The sequence below is a fragment of the Nerophis ophidion genome, linkage group LG08 (assembly GCF_033978795.1).
Source record: "Nerophis ophidion isolate RoL-2023_Sa linkage group LG08, RoL_Noph_v1.0, whole genome shotgun sequence".
Lineage (NCBI taxonomy): Eukaryota > Metazoa > Chordata > Actinopteri > Syngnathiformes > Syngnathidae > Nerophis > Nerophis ophidion.
Window position 1 is genome coordinate 24,665,234 of NC_084618.1, and position 13,878 is coordinate 24,679,111.

At 34.8% G+C, this 13,878-nt stretch overlaps 1 protein-coding gene across 10 annotated transcripts in view; it reads right to left on the bottom strand.

The window, feature by feature from the left end:
- The window catches only part of fcho2 (FCH and mu domain containing endocytic adaptor 2), a 180,751-nt gene that overhangs the window by 124,947 nt on the left and 41,926 nt on the right, over positions 1-13,878 (bottom strand). For all 10 annotated transcript variants that reach the window (XM_061908075.1, XM_061908077.1, XM_061908078.1 and 7 more), the window contains exons 3-6: positions 8,788-8,862; positions 8,572-8,713; positions 8,343-8,495; positions 2,219-2,323 (exon numbers count right to left, since the gene is read on the bottom strand). In XM_061908075.1, coding sequence (XP_061764059.1) covers positions 2,219-2,323; positions 8,343-8,495; positions 8,572-8,713; positions 8,788-8,862 — 475 coding nt within the window. The remainder of the gene's footprint in view (positions 1-2,218; positions 2,324-8,342; positions 8,496-8,571; positions 8,714-8,787; positions 8,863-13,878) is intronic.

Genomic DNA, 13,878 nt, shown 5'->3' on the forward strand with positions numbered 1-13,878 from the left:
TATTCCACGGTCTGCTTTCACTGCGGTGCTCGTACGAGCACGACCCCATTCCTGTTCTACCTGCAGTGCTAGTCGCCGACAGTCCGTCTCCTCTGTTACAGACTTTCCATTTTTGCCGGGAAATCCCGTTTTTGTCCTTCTTCTCTGTCGTCTACCGCGTTCTGTTTTGTTCGTTTTCGCAACCGCAAAGATGGATTCCACAACACACACATATTCTCATTAGAGATGTCCGATAATATCGGCGGTATATGCTTTAAAATCTAATATCGGTATCGGTTTCAAAATTATCGGTATCGTTTTCAAAAAGTAAAATTTATGACGTTTTAAAACACTGTTATGTACACGGACAAAGGGAGAAGTCCAGAGGGCCAATAAACCTTAAAAACACTGCCTTTGCGTGACGGCCCAGTCACATAATATATATGCCTTTTCACACACACAAGTGAATGCAAGGCATACTTGGTCAACAGCCATACAGGTCACACTGAGGGTGGCCGTATAAACAACTTTAACACTGTTACAAATATGCGGCACACTGTGAACCCACACCAAACAAGAATAACAAACACATTTCAGGAGAACATCCGCATCGTAACATAACATAAACACAACAGAACAAATACCCAGAACACCTTGCAGCACTAACTCTTCTGGGACGCTACAATATATATTCCCTGCTATCCCCTACTCCACCGCCTCAACCCCGCCTCCTTCAACCTCCTCATGCTCTCTCAGGGAGAGCATGTCTCAAATTCGAAGCTGCTGTTTTGAGGCATGTTAAAAAAAAAAGCACTTTGTGACTTCAATAATAAATATGGCAGTGCCATGTTGGCATTTTTTTTCCATAACTTGAGTTGATTTATTTTGGAAAACCTTGTTACATTGTTTAATGCATCCAGCGGGGCATCGCAACAAAATTAAGCATAATAATGTGTTAATTCCACAACTGTATATATCAGTATCAGTTGATATCGGTATCGGTAAAAAAAGAGTTGGACAATATCGGAATATGTCAAAAAAAGCCATTATCGGACATCCCTAATTCTCATACTTTCTGTTGAAAGAAATGTCAGCCAGCTTGAAAAATGACTCAAATAAATATAAGCTTTGTGGAGGAACCCAGAATTTATTTTTATTGAAATGTTTGTATTATTTTACGGTTCCTCACAAGGAAAACTCACAATGTATTAAATCCATGAACTGCTATGCAAATTATATACAATTGTGTATATGGCAAGGGTTTGTGATTTTATTGTGAAACCCCGTATTTTTTACTATTTTTTCCGAGAGATTTCCAATATTTTGAAATGCAAATGTTGATGTTCCTCTGAGACACACGTAATAAAGGTGTGTGATAAATTAAACACAACATTAGCGCCGCAAAGAACAGTATGTCACCAATTGTTCTACATTTCCTTAAAAAAAATTATCCCGCCGTTATTGACATATGCTATTCATGTTTAAATAACTTTTACTAATATCGGCTCCAAACATTGGTTATACTTGACTACTTATTGTCAGAATAATGGTATCTAAGTTATCACAAAACTTTGTGTTGCCATGAGTTACCGGCAAGAAGACAAAATATGTCTTTCATCCTACCAAGAAGAAGGCTTGTAAGACTGCACTGTGTAGGAGGGGAAGCAACATGAAGATATTCTGTTTCTTTGATGTTTTGTAATCCACAGAAAGATTTTGTCTTGACCCGAGAGCTACAAAGAGGGGAGGAAGAAGAACCTGACTCCCCTCCAGGGACCTTTTCTTCGAACTGTAATTAAAGGCTACAATCTGTAATCAATCAATGGCTGTTTACCACCTCTGGCCTTTACAAACAGCTGTTGCCATATGATCAGGGAAAGTCCAAATAAAAGAGGAGGCATACAATCTTTCGTCAGAGCGTGGTGACAATGTACAAGGGTACAGGTGTACGCGTTTCTCCTCATTGCTTCTTGTCTTGTTTAATAGATGTCATCAGTTTTTGAACCTGACACTTGTAATCGAAATCATAATAATCAACCCTAAAAAAAACATGTGGGTCGATCTCTAAAATGGATGCGAACACACGAACATAACAATAACATTCCTTCTGGAAGTAATTGGAATAGAAATAATCCGTTCCATGGTGAAGTTATTATCCTCATAGAATCCAAGGTTCTACTGTAATCCCCAACATACTCCCTAAAACAAAAGACATGCCAGTAAAAGAGGAAGTTCATACCTGTGCAGTTTCCGCCATCTTCTGTTCAAACTCAGACTTGGCTACGGCGTATTTCTCCACGTAGGACTTGTAGGTCTCTGTGGCTTTTTTGGCTTTGATTCCCGCCTGTAAGAAAGAAACAGTGTTCTTCTAAATCAGGGGTGTCCAAACTATTTCCACTGAGGGCCGCACATGGAAACATTTTAGCATGCAAGGGCCATTTTGATAGTTTTCATTTTCAAACCATGACAAAATATATGGGTTTTGTTTTTGTTTTTTTACGTTTAGGGCTTCCGGGGACCATAAAGGGTCTAAGTCATTAAAATGTTAAAAACAAGTCAAATTATTATTTTTTGTTTTTATTTAACGCTTACAGTAAATCTCTACAATTTATCAACTTCCGATTGATATAAAGTTAAAAAAACCAAAAGGTTTTATGCCGTTTCTGTCAAAGACAATTTAGTTTTTTATAATAAAACTGAAATATGCAGTATTTTTCCCACTGCCCAAAACATTCAGAAAGCTATGTTTGATGTGAAGATCAATAATGCAGAACGCCATTGAATTTAATTAATAAATATTTTTGAGAAATCACAGTGAAAAGATAAATAAAATCCCGTTAAATATATTTGGGATCCAAAAGGTGCCCCACTCATAAAGTAATACATTTTCATTCGTTTTTTTTTTTTTACTTTCAACAATGAAGTTACGAGATCAACTTCAGATATATCTGTTGATTTTATGCTCTTTTGTCAAAGAAAATGATGTTTTTGTATATATATATATATATATATATATATATATATATATATATATATATATATATATATATATATATTTATGCAATATTTTCCACGTAAAACATTTTAAAGTGAAATATTTTAAATAATTGTAGCCTTGAATAGGTCAATAATTCATTATCCATTCATCCATTTTCTACCGCTTATTCCCTTTTGGGGTTGCGGGGGGTGCTGGTGCCGATCTCAGCTACAATCGGGCGGAAGGGGGCGTACACCCTGGACAAGTCGCCACCTCATCGCAGATAATTCGTTATATCATTGATTTTTTCTTTTTCTGAGCAATGGCAAAAAAAATAAAGATACACAAAAGACAAAAAAAACCAGCCGGCATGGCAGCTTTGTGTCAACATTGCAAATTTTTCTAGTTAGATTTCACCTCATTCCACTTTTTTTTAAAGGGGAACATTATCACCAGACCTATGTAAGCGTCAATATGTACTTGATGGTGCAGAAAAAAGACCATCTATTTTTTTAACCGATTTCCGAACTCTAAATGGGTGAATTTTGGCGAATTAAACGCCTTTCTGTTTATCGCGCTGGAGGTGATGACGTCAGAATGTGACGTCGCCGAGGTAACACACCCACCATTTTCATTTTCAACACATTACAAACACCGGGTCTTAGCTCTGTTATTTTCCGTTTTTTGGACTATTTTTTGGAACCTTGGAGACATCATGCCTCGTCGGTGTGTTGTCGGAGGGTGTAACAACACTAACAGGGAGGGATTCAAGTTGCACCACTGGCCCGAAGATGCGAAAGTGTCTACCGCCAGACCCCCATTGAATGTGCCAGAGTGTCTCCACATTTGACCGGCGATGCTAAGGCAGACATGGCACAGAGATGTATGGATAACCTGTAGATGCATTTGCAACTATATTACGTTTCCTTCCACCCACATTTAATGCGAGAAAAACACTTACCAATCGACGGATTTAAGTTGCTCCAGTGTCAAAAGATGCGAAAGTCCTGATCGTTTGGGCCGCACATTTTACCGGCGATGCTAACGCAGCTATTCGGCCATGCTATGGCTATGAATAGCGTCAATAGCTATTCGCTCAATAGCTTCAGTTTCTTCTTCAATATTTTCATACTCCAACCATCTGTTTCAATACATGTGTAATCTGTTGAATAGCTTAAGTCGCTGAAATCCGAGTCTGAATCCGAGCTAATGTCGCTATATCTTGCTGTGGTATTCCCATTGTTTGTTTACATTGGCAGCACTGTATGACATCACAGGGAAATGGCCAGTGTCTTCGCAGGGAGTCGAAAATAAGGCACTTTAAAGCTTTATTTAGGGATATTCCGAGACCGGTAACATTTTGAAAAAAACTTCAAAAAATACAACAAGCCACTGGGAACTGATTTTTATTGTTTTTAACCCTTTTGAAATTGTAATAATGTTCCCCTTTAAATGTCTTTTTTATTTTTTGCAATAGCAATTCCGGAATGTGTGGTGGACTGGTAAACAAGAAGCTGTGGGTTGCAAATGGCCAACGGGCCGCACTTTGGACAACCCTGCTCTAAATAAAATATTTAACCCATATAGGTTTAACGTTAAGTAATTTGAACAGAATCTTTGGGAATAAATAGAATTCTTTGGAAGATTTACCATAAAAGTGAATCCAGTCGACACCCGCCTACATTAAGCAATGGTTTCCATGCTTATTTACAATTGTATTTTATTGGCTTGAGATTGGAAATAATTTGCTTTTATGGTCATTTAAATATAAAGTGGCTTGATGGCACTATTTGCAGGAGAAAATGAGTGACGCATCCATGAATCCAAGAGAGGGCGCTGTTTCACAAGTCAATTGACTCCACATTTTCCAGCAGGAAGGAGCTTTGACAAGACGTGATGTTGTGCGACGATGACATTTTGTGAGGACAATACTGTACACGAGTGTCCTGATCGGATATTGATATCAAATTTCGGCCTAATATCATCAAAAAACAAGTATGTGATTATATTGGCTTGCAAATAAAATGTCCGATACAGGCGGTCCTGCAGCATGTTTACTATCTAAACGTCCCCTGATAAGCACACGAGGTTTCTTCTATTTCAGTCAAGTTGTTTACAAAAAGTAAACATGCTAGCAGCTACACAACAGCTGAGCACACAATAGCACACAAGCTAGACATACGTAATAAGTGTCTTTAATTCAGTTCTTCTCAAATAGTTGGTCAGACCGTTAACAACAAAAGTGTTAGTGTTTTTATTACCTACCATTGTTCACTGTTTGACTACTTTAGCTTTATCAAACCTTATATAACATTAAACCCTACAAAATAAAAGTATGCATGAATCCTGCTGATATCAATATCGGTGTCAGCTAATACTCAAGGCTCAAATATTGGTATTGGAAGTGAAAAAGTTGTATCGGGACACTCCTAATACTGTATGCCTGTTAGTGGGTTTGTAATGTTTAAAACTGTGTTTAGTAACTGTGCAATGTATATTAAAAAGGTTTATTCAAATGTATACGTTATAAGTATCACAGTTTGCGGTCAAAGGGCATCCTTGGCGTGTTGGTTCCTAGAGCCAACACAAGTCTCGTTTAAAAAAAAACCTTCAGATTTGCTGCTCCATGGCATGGTCATGGAATGAACTACCAAAGGATCCGAGGCCACCTGAACTGATCACTTTGGAGGAATTCCAGGCCATTTTTAAGGATCCAGAATCAGTTTCTATTGGGCACTCTACTTGTTTTTAACTTCATTTTATTAAAACATTTTATTGTTTTACCAATTTCGTGTTTTTATGTTTATGCTGTTAGTAACTTCTGCTTTTAAGTACCGTATTTTTCTGATTATAAATCGCTCCGGAGTATACGTCGCACCGGCCGAAAATGCATAATAAAGAAGGAAAAAAACATATATACGTCGCACTGGAGTATAACTCACATTTTTGGGGGAAATTTATTTGATAAAACCCAACACCAAGAATAGACATTTGAAAGGCAATTTAAAATAAATAAAGAATAGTGAATAGAGATGCGCCGATAGGCAATTATATCATCCGCAAAAGCATCACCAAAGTCGTCATCCACCCACCCGCCGTCCACCCGAACCAACATTTTATCAGACCGCAACCGCCTGCCACCCGCCCGTTCATCAGAGGTCGGCCACCTTTAGAACTCAAAGAGCTATTTTAACCCGTATCACAGAGTAAAGAATACAATGGGAGCCGCTAACGTTCTTGCGCATATCCAATGGTGTTCATCCTGATGACAAGAATAAGGGCGTGCTGTGAAGCCATTGCCTTTGACACCTTCGACAACATGCACAAACCGATTGTTAGTCCAGCAACATGCTGTAAACAGCTTGCGCAATTACACGTACAAGATTGAAAGTCGTACTGGGTGATACAGAATACACTGATGGTTGTGATATAAACAATTTTAACACTGTTATTAATATGCACCATTTCGGGAAAACATCCTCACAGTAACACAACATAAACGCAACACAACAAATACCCAGAATCCTTTGCATCCATGACAATTCCTGAATATATTTTACACCCCCGCGCCACCAACACCGCCCACCTTACCGACGCACGGGGGGGGGGTTTGCTGCTAGCGGGGTGTATAAAATAGTCAGGATGTATCATGGATGCAAAGGATTCTGTGTATTTGTTGTGTTGCGTTTATGTTGTGTTACTGGGAGGATGTTCTTCCGAAATGGGTTTGTCATTCTTGTTTGGTGTGGCTTCACAGCGTGGCGCATATTACTAAAAGTGATAAAATTGTTCATATCACAACCATTAGTGTACTCTGTGTCACCCAGTATGCCTTGCAGTCGTGTGCGTGTGTCTGCGGAAGCTGCATACAACATGTTGCTGGACTGACAAACAGATCGTACATGCTGTAGAAGGTGACAAAGCCAATGGCTTCATAGCACGCCCTAATACTTATTAACTGGGTGACTAGAGAATGCTTGCGTCTCCTATTGTCTTCTTCGCTTTATGACACGGGTCTTAACTGGCTCTTTGAATGGTACAGGATACCGATCCCAGAACCATGTATATCAAATATTTCCGAATGGTTCAACCGCCATGTCACCCGCCCGACCCGATGAGACCGCAAACCGCGCATCTCTAATAGTGAACAACAGGCTGAATAAGTGTATGTTATATGACGCATAAATAACGAACTGAGAAGGTGCCTGGTATGTTAACATAACATATTATGGTGAGAGTCATTCAAATAACTATAACATATAAAACATGGTATACGTTTACCAAACAATCAGTCACTCCTAATCGATAAATTCCATGTAATCTTCTTCCTCGATGTCGCTTCTAAACATCTCTGCCAACTCCAAAGGTATGCGCCGCTTTGTCTTGTCGTTTTCTGCTGCATATTTCACTACGTCCAGCTTGTTATCTGCAGTACATGATTTCCTTTTCGGTGCCATTTTTGTTCAGCCCTTCTCAGTTTTTATAAGTTACCGCCAACGATGAAATTATCCATTTTAATAGCTACGGCTGTAGCATATAGCATTTAGCATCCCGTGACGCTCCCCCGCCAAATTCTTATTGGCTGACGTGTGTGTGACGATTGCTGACATTTTCTTCGTCTCTTCCGCGAATGAGATGAATAATATTATTTAATATTTTACGGTAATGTGTAAATAATTTCACACATAAGTCGCTCCGGAGTATTCGTCGCACCCCCGGCCAAACTATGAAAAAAACTGCGATTTATAATCCGAAAAATACGGTATGTGACTGCGACTGTTTTTTGTTGTTGTTCTATGTATTTATGAAACCTGTTTTTGCTGCCTTCTTGGCCAGGATGCTCTTGCAAAAAAGATTTGTCTGTCTATCTGTGTTGGCCCTGCGAAGAGGTGGCGACTTGTCCAGGGTGTACTGCGCCTTCCACCCGATTGTAGCTGAGATAGGCACCAACGCCCCCCGCGACCCCAAATCCAATCCACTTTATTTATATAGCACATTTAAACAACAATAACGTTTCCAAAGTGCTGCACAGCCATGTTAAAAACAATATTAAAAAAAAAAATATTATGCTCCACCAATGACTGAATGAAAACAAAAAATAAATAAATATAAAACCAATATAAAAAAAAACAATACAAAAACCAATAGGATTAAAAACTATTTTAAAGGGTAAAATCAATTAAAACAGTAATAATTGAAATCAAAGTGTATAAAATAGAATAAGCCGTAGGAAATGTATGGATGGATGGTGCTCTGTACTTCACCCTACTTTTTGAAACCGATAATTTCCGATATTACATTTTAAAGCATTTATCGGCCGATAATATCGGCAGTCCGATATTATTGGACATCTCTAGATATGACCAAAGTTTAGTGTTTGTCACACCTTGTCCACGTCCCTCTGGGTGGCTCCTTCCTTACGTAGGCGTTCCTGCTCCACAGTTTTGGCGTTGTAGTTCTCCTTGGACTTCTGCAGGGCTTGAGAGGTGGCCTGGATGTTCTGCACGGCCTCCAAGGTGGACGCCACCTCCTCTTTCGTCTTGACGACAGAAGTAAAAAAAAAAAAAAAAAAAACGTCACGGGAGCTTGGCGATCGTTTGTCTGGTCGCCCTCACCTTTTTGTGCGCTTTGGCCTGCTCCTCCACGTATTTGTGCACCTCTTTTATAAGCTCCTGCAGCTTCCTCACCAGCTCCATGTGGCAGACGGCCAGTTTCTCCGTGGACCCCTTGAAAACTTCCCACACCGGAGCGAACGTCCTGAGAGGACACGATAGTGAGAAAGCAATCATTTGCGTTGCTTTTCATCCGCCCTCAAGTTGCTTCGTACTCACCCGAGCTGCGAAAAGTTCCCTGCTGTCTTGGCAAGTTTGGTCATGGAGCGGGCGTAGGCCTCTTCAATAACACTCCTGGACATTAATGTTGAAGGTGAACCACACAATTACATCAGTGAGAATATACATCAGGGGTGTCCAAACTTTTTCCACTGAAAAATTAACACATGCAGGTACCATATTGATATGTTTTATTATCAGAACCAATACAATATATAGATTTTTTTTTTTTTTTTTTTTTTTTTTTACTTTTAGGGCTTTCCTTAAGTTTGGTCCTGGGGACCCGCAAGGGTTTCACTCATAAAAAATTAAAACAAATAAGTAATATAGTATTTTTTAAATATATAATATATATTTATTTTTGTTTGTGTTATGCCCTTTTTGTAAAAAACAAAACAAAAAAAAAACCTTTGTTTTTTTTAAATGGGAATTACAAAGAATCTGCAGTATTTACCCAGAAAGTGTTTTAAAATGGAATATTTGAAGTAACTGGAGCCATGACTAGGTCAATAATTCATAACAACATAAAGGTCAGGTTTTTTTAATATTTTATGCCTTTTTTGTCAACTGGAAAATGGAATTCTTATGATAAAAACACAAAACATGCAATATTTTCAGTTAAAAAAAAAAAAAATTCCATATACAAAAGTACTTAAACTCATAAATTTTTTGAAAAAAACCTCACACTTTTTTTTTTTTTAACTTCACACCTCTAAATCAACTTCAGGTTTATCTATCAGTAATTAATTTGTTTAATGTTTTTTTTTTTTTTTTTTCGATTTATGCCAATTATTTTCAAGGAAAAGGTGTTTTATTGTTATTGCAAACACTCAAAAATATGCAATTTTTCCTCCTAAAATGTTTTGAAGTGGAATATTTGATGTGAAGTTCAATTTTACTTATGTTCTATGCCTTTTTGTTATGGTAAAAACACAAAATATGCAATATTTTCAGTTTTTCAAAAATCCCACAAAAATGATTGGATAACCAAAAGGGCCACACTCATATATAAAAGTGTTAAAAATTTGTCACACTTTTTTTTTCTTTCAACACATGAGACTCTAGATCAACTTCAGATTAATATACCAGCAATTAAATGTAATATTTAAAAATGTTTTGTTCAATTTATGCAATTTTTTTTTCTTTTTTAAATGTGTTTTATTATTATGGCAAACGGTCAAAAATATGCAATATTTCCTCCTAAAAATGTTTTAAAGTGGAATATTTGATGTGAAGTTACTGGAGCCATGGCTCGGTCAATAATTCATAACAACATTAAGGTCAAGTTTTTTTTTATATTTTATGCCTTTTTTGTCAACTAAAAAAATAGAATTCTTATGCTAAAAACACAAAACATGCAATATTTTCAGTTTAAAAAAAAAAAAAATCCCACAAAAATAATTCCATATACAAAAGTACTCATACTCATAAAAATAAAAAATAAAAACACTTTATTTTTTTTACTTCACACCTCTAAATCAACTTCAGGTTTATCTATCAGTAATTAATTTGTTTAATTTTGTTTTTTTCGATTTATGCCAATTCTCTTCAAAGAAAATGGGTTTTATTGTTATTGCAAACACTCAAAAATATGCAATATTTCCCCCTAAAATGTTTCAAAGTGGAATATTTGATGTGAAGTTCGATTTTATTTATGTCTTAAGGTCAAGTTTTTTTTAAAAGTTTTATGCCTTTTTTGTCAATTAAAAAAAATAAAATCTTATGATAAAATACAAAATATCCAATATTTTCAGTTTGGAAAAAAAACATCCCCCCAAAAATATTCGAAAAACAAAAATACTCATACTTGTATAAAAGTGTTAAAAAATAAGCCAAATTTTTTTTTTTATACTTCTCGCCTCAAGATTAACATAAGATCTATATAACAGTAATTAATTTGTTTAATGTTTTTTGTTCGATTTATGCCAATTCTTTTCAAAGAAAACGTGTTTTATTGTTATTGCAAACACTCAAAAATATGCAATATTTCCTCCTAAAATGTTTTAGAGTGGAATATTTGATGTGAAGTAACTGGATCCATGACTAGGTCAATAATAACTACATCCAGGTCAATTTTATTTATGTTTTATGCCTTTTTTGTCAATGAAAACCTTGTTTTGTTATGGTAAAAACACAAAATGTGTTATATTTTCAGTTTTTTTAAAATCCAACAAAAATGATTGGATATCCAAAAGGGCCACACTCATATATAAAAGCGTTAAAAAATTAAGTCACAATTTTATTTTATTTTTTTCTTTCAACACTTCAGCCTCGAGTCAATATACGAGTAATTAAATTGAATTTTTTCTTTTATGTTTTTTGTTCGATTTATGCCAATTTTTTCTAAAAGAAAATGTGTTTTATTGTTAAATATGCAAAATTTCCTCCTAAAAATATTAAAAATTGGAATATTTGATGTGAAGTTACTGGAGCCATGAGTAGGTCAATAATTCATAACAACATCCAGATCAAGTTTTTTTATGTTTATGCCTTTTTTGTCAATTAAAAATGTTTTTTCTTTGGATAAAAATAAAAAATATGCACTATTTTCAGTTTTTTTTTAAATCCCACAAAAATTATTCGATATACAAAAGTACTCATACTCATATAAAAGTGTTAAAAAAATAAGCCACACTTTTTTTACTTCACAACTCTAGATCAACTTCAGATCTATCTACCAGAAATTAATTTGTTTAATGTTTTTCGTTCGTTTTATGCCAATTCTTTTTAAAGAAAACGTGTTTTATTGTTATTGCAAACACTCAAAAATATGCAATCTTTCCTCCGAAAATGTTTTAAAGTGGAATATTCGGGTGAAATAACTGGAGCCATGACTAGGTTAATCATTCAAAACAACATTCAGGTCAATTTTATTTATGTTTTATGCCTTTTTTGTCAATGGAAACCTTGTTTTGGTATGTCAAAAACACAATATTTGCAATATTTTAAGTTTTAAAAAAATCCCATAAAAATGATTGGATATCCAAAAGAGCCACACTCATATATAAAAGCATTGAAAATCGAGTCACACTTTTATTTTAGTTTTCTTTCAATACTTAAGCCTCAAGAGCAACTTCAGTTCCATATACAAATGTGTTTTATTGTTATTGCATACACTCAAAAATATGCAAATTTTCCTCCTAAAAATATTTCAAAGTGGAATATTTGATGTGAATTTACTGGAGCAATGACTAGGTCAATAATTCATAACAACATTAAGGTAACATTTTTTATGTTTTATGCCTTTTTTTTTTCAATACAAAAACTAATTCTTACGATAAATATACAAAATATGCAATATTTTCAGTTAAAAAAAAATCCCACAAAAATGATTCGATATACAAATGTACTCATACTGATATAAAAGTGTAAAAAATAAGCAACTTTTTTTTTTTACTTCACGCCTCAAGATCAATTTCAGATCTAACTACCAGTAATTCATTTGTTTAATGTTTTTTGTTCGATTTATGCTAATTCTTTTTAAAGAAAATGTGTTTAATTGTTATTGCAAACACTCAAAATGATTGCAATATTTCCTCCTAAAATGTTTTAAAGTGGAATATTTGATGTGAAGTAACTGGAGCAATGACAAGGTCAATAATTCATAACAACAGTCAGGTCAATTTTATTTATGTTTTATGCCTTTTTTGTCAATGAAAACCTAGTTTTGTTATAATAGAAATACAAAATATGCAATATTTTCAGTTTTAAAAAAACCCCCACAAAAATGATTGGATATCCAAAAGGGCCACACTCATATATATAAAAACGTTAAAAAATTAGTCACACTTTTTTTTCTCCTTACAACACTAAAGCCTCAAGATCAACTTCAGATCCATATACAAGTAATTAATATTATTTATTTTTTTAATGTTTTTTTGTTCGATTCATGCCAATTTTTTTAAGAAAGAAATTGTGTTTAATTGTTATTGTATACACTCAAAAATACGCAATATTTTCTCCCAGAAATATTTTAAAGTGGAATACTTGATGTGAAGTTACTGGAGCCATGACTAGGTCAATAATTATTAACAACATTCAGATCAACTTTATTTATGTTTAATGCCTTTTTTGTCAATTTTATTATGGTAAAAACACAAAACATGCAATATTTTCAGTTGTCTTTTTTATAATTCCACAAATATTATTGGATATCCAAAAGGGCCACACTCATATATAAAAGTGTTAAAAAATTACTCACACTTTTTTTACATATATAAAATCAACACTTAAGACTATAGATCAACTTTAGATCCATCTACCAGTAATTCCATTTCATTTTTTAATGTTTTTTGTTTAATTTATGCCTAATTTTTTTAAAGAAAATTATTTAATTGTTATTGAAAACACTCAAAAAATATGCAATATTTCCTCATAATAATGTTTTAAAGTGGAATATTTGATGTGAAGTAACTGGAGCCATGACTATGTCAATAATTCATAACAACATTGATTTTGATTCAGTATTATTTTTTGGGCAATGACAGTTCTAAGGAATAGAATACCTGTAGTCTTAAAAGGCAACTTTGTGTCAGAGTCAACATTGTACATTTTTCTTGTGACATTTCACCGATTTGCTCTTTTAATTAAATTTTTTTCGTTTTTGTTTTTAAATGGTATTTTTAGAACGTGCTATTAAAAAACTTGCTGCCGGCCACACTTTGGACGCCATGATAGAGAGGACTGTGTATCATTGTGCTTATGACAACTGAAAGTATTTTATCTACTCTCTTTGATTTTAATTTGACTCATAATAGTTTTTTCGGATGATTTTGTTTCATGTTTTAAATTGATTATTTTATTTTGAATTTTGCGTTTGGTGCGGTATAGCTCAGTTGGTACAGTGGGAGTGGGTTGAAGGTTCCAGGTTTGATCCCCGCTACTGCCATCCTAGTCACTGCTGTTGTGTCCTTGGGCAAGACACTTTACCCACCTGCTCCCAGTTCCACTCACACTGCTTTAAATGTAATTTAAATATTGGGTCTCACTATCTAAAGCGTTTTGAGTCACTAGAGAAAAGCGCTATATAAATATAATTCACTTCACTTCTTGTAATTTTCTGTAAAGCACTTTGAGTATAAATGGTGCTCT